Genomic DNA, 2,650 nt, shown 5'->3' on the forward strand with positions numbered 1-2,650 from the left:
GTATTAGATAAATTTTAGGAAGTGTGTTCAATACTTTTTCCCTGTGCCATTCCACATTATTACAAAAAACTTCATTTCTGGACATTTATGGTTTGATTTCTTTGTAGACATCTGGTGAAAATTTCATGTCATTAGCACCTCTAGTAATATATTTACTGAGAAAAATGGTGACGTGTTCAATACTTATTTTACCCGCTGTATACAGTATGTATACATTGTTGTAGCTCAGTCTCTCCCATCCTACCTGCGGGATCAGAGCGGTCCCAGGTGTCTTGGAGGTCTCTGAGGCTTTGTTTTAATTTAAAACACAACCAGGTATTTATGAAATGTAGCGTTTTGTTGATTCCGTACCTTAACGTGACTCTGAGCTCCCAGGTTGTAGATCTCCGTTGGCTTCACCTCGTTGATGATCTTCACCAGACACGTGCTGTCAGTCAGGTCTCCGTAGTGCAGTTTCATGTCTTTAAAACAACCACGCCTTTTTCAGTTTGCTTATTTATTAATAAAGATTTAACTATCAAGAACATCAGCATGTGGGGCCAATGTAACGTAAAGCAAACTATCAGYATTTTCTGCTAAACGCAGCGTGAGTTCTTAATGCTAAAAGATTTATTAAAAAAAGAACAAAAATTTAGCAATGTGTTGTAAAATAATAATTTTAAAAAGCTGAAATYAGCAGAAAAGTAGCTGGAAAAGCTGAGTCTATCACAAAGAAGCAGAGAGAACATGTCAGCTGAATTAGTCAGTAAAAAGCTAAAAGATCACAGATAGGTTAATTTAGTTACAAAAACTAAAATTAGCTGAAATAGCTAAAAACTAGCTTGAATTACAAAAACAGCTCAAAGAAGCATAAAAAATCAAATTAGCTGAAAAAGCTAGATCATGCACAAACTGAACAATCACAAAAATGTGTATTTAGCTGAAAAAACTGAAATTAGCTGAAATAGTTCAAAAGTAGCTTAAATTGCAAAGAAACAGCTGAAAGAAGTATAAAGRGCTGAAATTCATAGAAAAGTAGCTGAAAAAGCTGAGTCTAGCACAAAGAAGCAGAAATAACATTTGCTGATTTAAGCAGTAAGAAGATAAAAGATTACAAAAGGTGAATGATCTGAAAAAAATAAAATTAGCTAAAAAGTAGCTACAATTGAAAAAACTGCTAAAAGAAGCATAAAAAGATTAAATTAGCTGAAAACGCTGAACCCAGCACAAGTAAAATGAAAGAACACAAAAAATATGAATTTAGCAGAAAAAACTAAAATAAGCTGAAAAAGCTAAAAAGTTGCTTGAATTGCAAAAACAGCTAAAATAAAGAATAAAAAGTTTAAATTAGCAGAAATAAGCTGATAGAAGCACACAAAGGTTTAAATCAGAAGAACAGCTGAAAAAGCAGAAAAAATAAAATGAGCAAAAAAGAAGCTGAAATTAGCACAAAGTTCAAAAAGCAGAACCAGAACAAAAGAGCAGTAAAGTTTAAACATGTTAAAGCGTTTCATGAATGGAAAAATGATAATTTGCTGAAAAGTCACAGCCGAAGTTTCCTGAAGGAGCTGAACATTTGGGTGTTTAAATTGTTGAACAAGGTACGTGCTGAAAAACGCGCCAGAATAAAACGGATTACGTATAGTCTTTATTTGTCACAGTACTAAAGTTGTGTAAAGCAAACAATGGGATACTCACTTCCTTCAGTGTGTGTCTGTGGATTCTGGTACAGATGCTCGATGCGACCCGTGTTAAAGGAACTGGAACGTCGGACGATCCCATGAACCTGGACCGGATGATGAGAAGAAGCATCTAAATAACTTTTATTAGATTAATGTTTTATAAAAATGAGTAAATCTGATCTTTATTTGAAGACAACCGTCCAAAACTAAAAACAGATGGATTGATTTCTTGTCCAAAGGGGAAACTGAATACACAAAATATCCAGAAATAATAAAATCAAACTGGAAATTTTAGAGGATTCTGGGTCAAATCCATTAATTCATTTATTTATTTATTAACAGCTTTTCTAATAAAACTTTAAAACAAACTAACATTTGTTTGTTTTTCTCTGAACGATACATTAAAGTGTAAAATGTTGGAACGACGGTGTCACGTCTGATCCCTGATCTTTACTCTGTGTTCTGGGGGGATTTGTGAGGAAGGTCTGCTCGGAGGAGATAACAGGACCCGGTCCACGGGGAGTCCATTAGTGGGAGGACTCTGTGCCCTGACCTCACTTCCTGTATTCACTGCGCTCTTCCTGCCTGCCTCTGCACCCCCCTCTCTCTCTGGCCCTTCTTCATCAGCGGACCCTGATCGTGAGGCAGACCACGGTGAGGATGACGAGGCAGACTGACATGAAACCAAAGTTCTGCTGCTRCTGTCAGGAGGACACAGTGGACTCTGTGCTGTGGAGCGTTTGGAGCGACAGGATAAATAATTAATTATATCATTAAATAAATAATTTATTAAATAATGAAATCTATAATTATTAATTAAATGTGTCATTACATCGTTAAATGCATAAATACACAATTAATTAAATACGGCAATAATTAAATAAAAACTTAATTCATGAAATGTTTCATTAAAACATTAAATAAATATTTAAATTATGAAATATGCAATTTAATAATTAAAAGTGTCATTAAATAAATTAATATACACT

The 2,650-nt window shown here is 34.4% G+C and overlaps 1 protein-coding gene across 1 annotated transcript in view; it reads right to left on the reverse strand.

Moving 5' to 3' along the window:
* Positions 1 to 351: 351 nt before the first annotated feature.
* The window catches only part of gmds (GDP-mannose 4,6-dehydratase), a gene marked incomplete at its 3' end in the record, with an annotated part of 20,127 nt that continues 17,828 nt past the window's right edge, over positions 352 to 2,650 (reverse strand). Inside the window, 2 exon segments of the mRNA XM_014017906.1 lie at positions 352 to 461; positions 1,678 to 1,765. Of these exon segments, the coding sequence (XP_013873360.1) occupies positions 352 to 461; positions 1,678 to 1,765 (198 nt within the window).

This window comes from Austrofundulus limnaeus, unplaced genomic scaffold (assembly GCF_001266775.1).
Source record: "Austrofundulus limnaeus strain Quisiro unplaced genomic scaffold, Austrofundulus_limnaeus-1.0 Scaffold179, whole genome shotgun sequence".
NCBI lineage: Eukaryota > Metazoa > Chordata > Actinopteri > Cyprinodontiformes > Rivulidae > Austrofundulus > Austrofundulus limnaeus.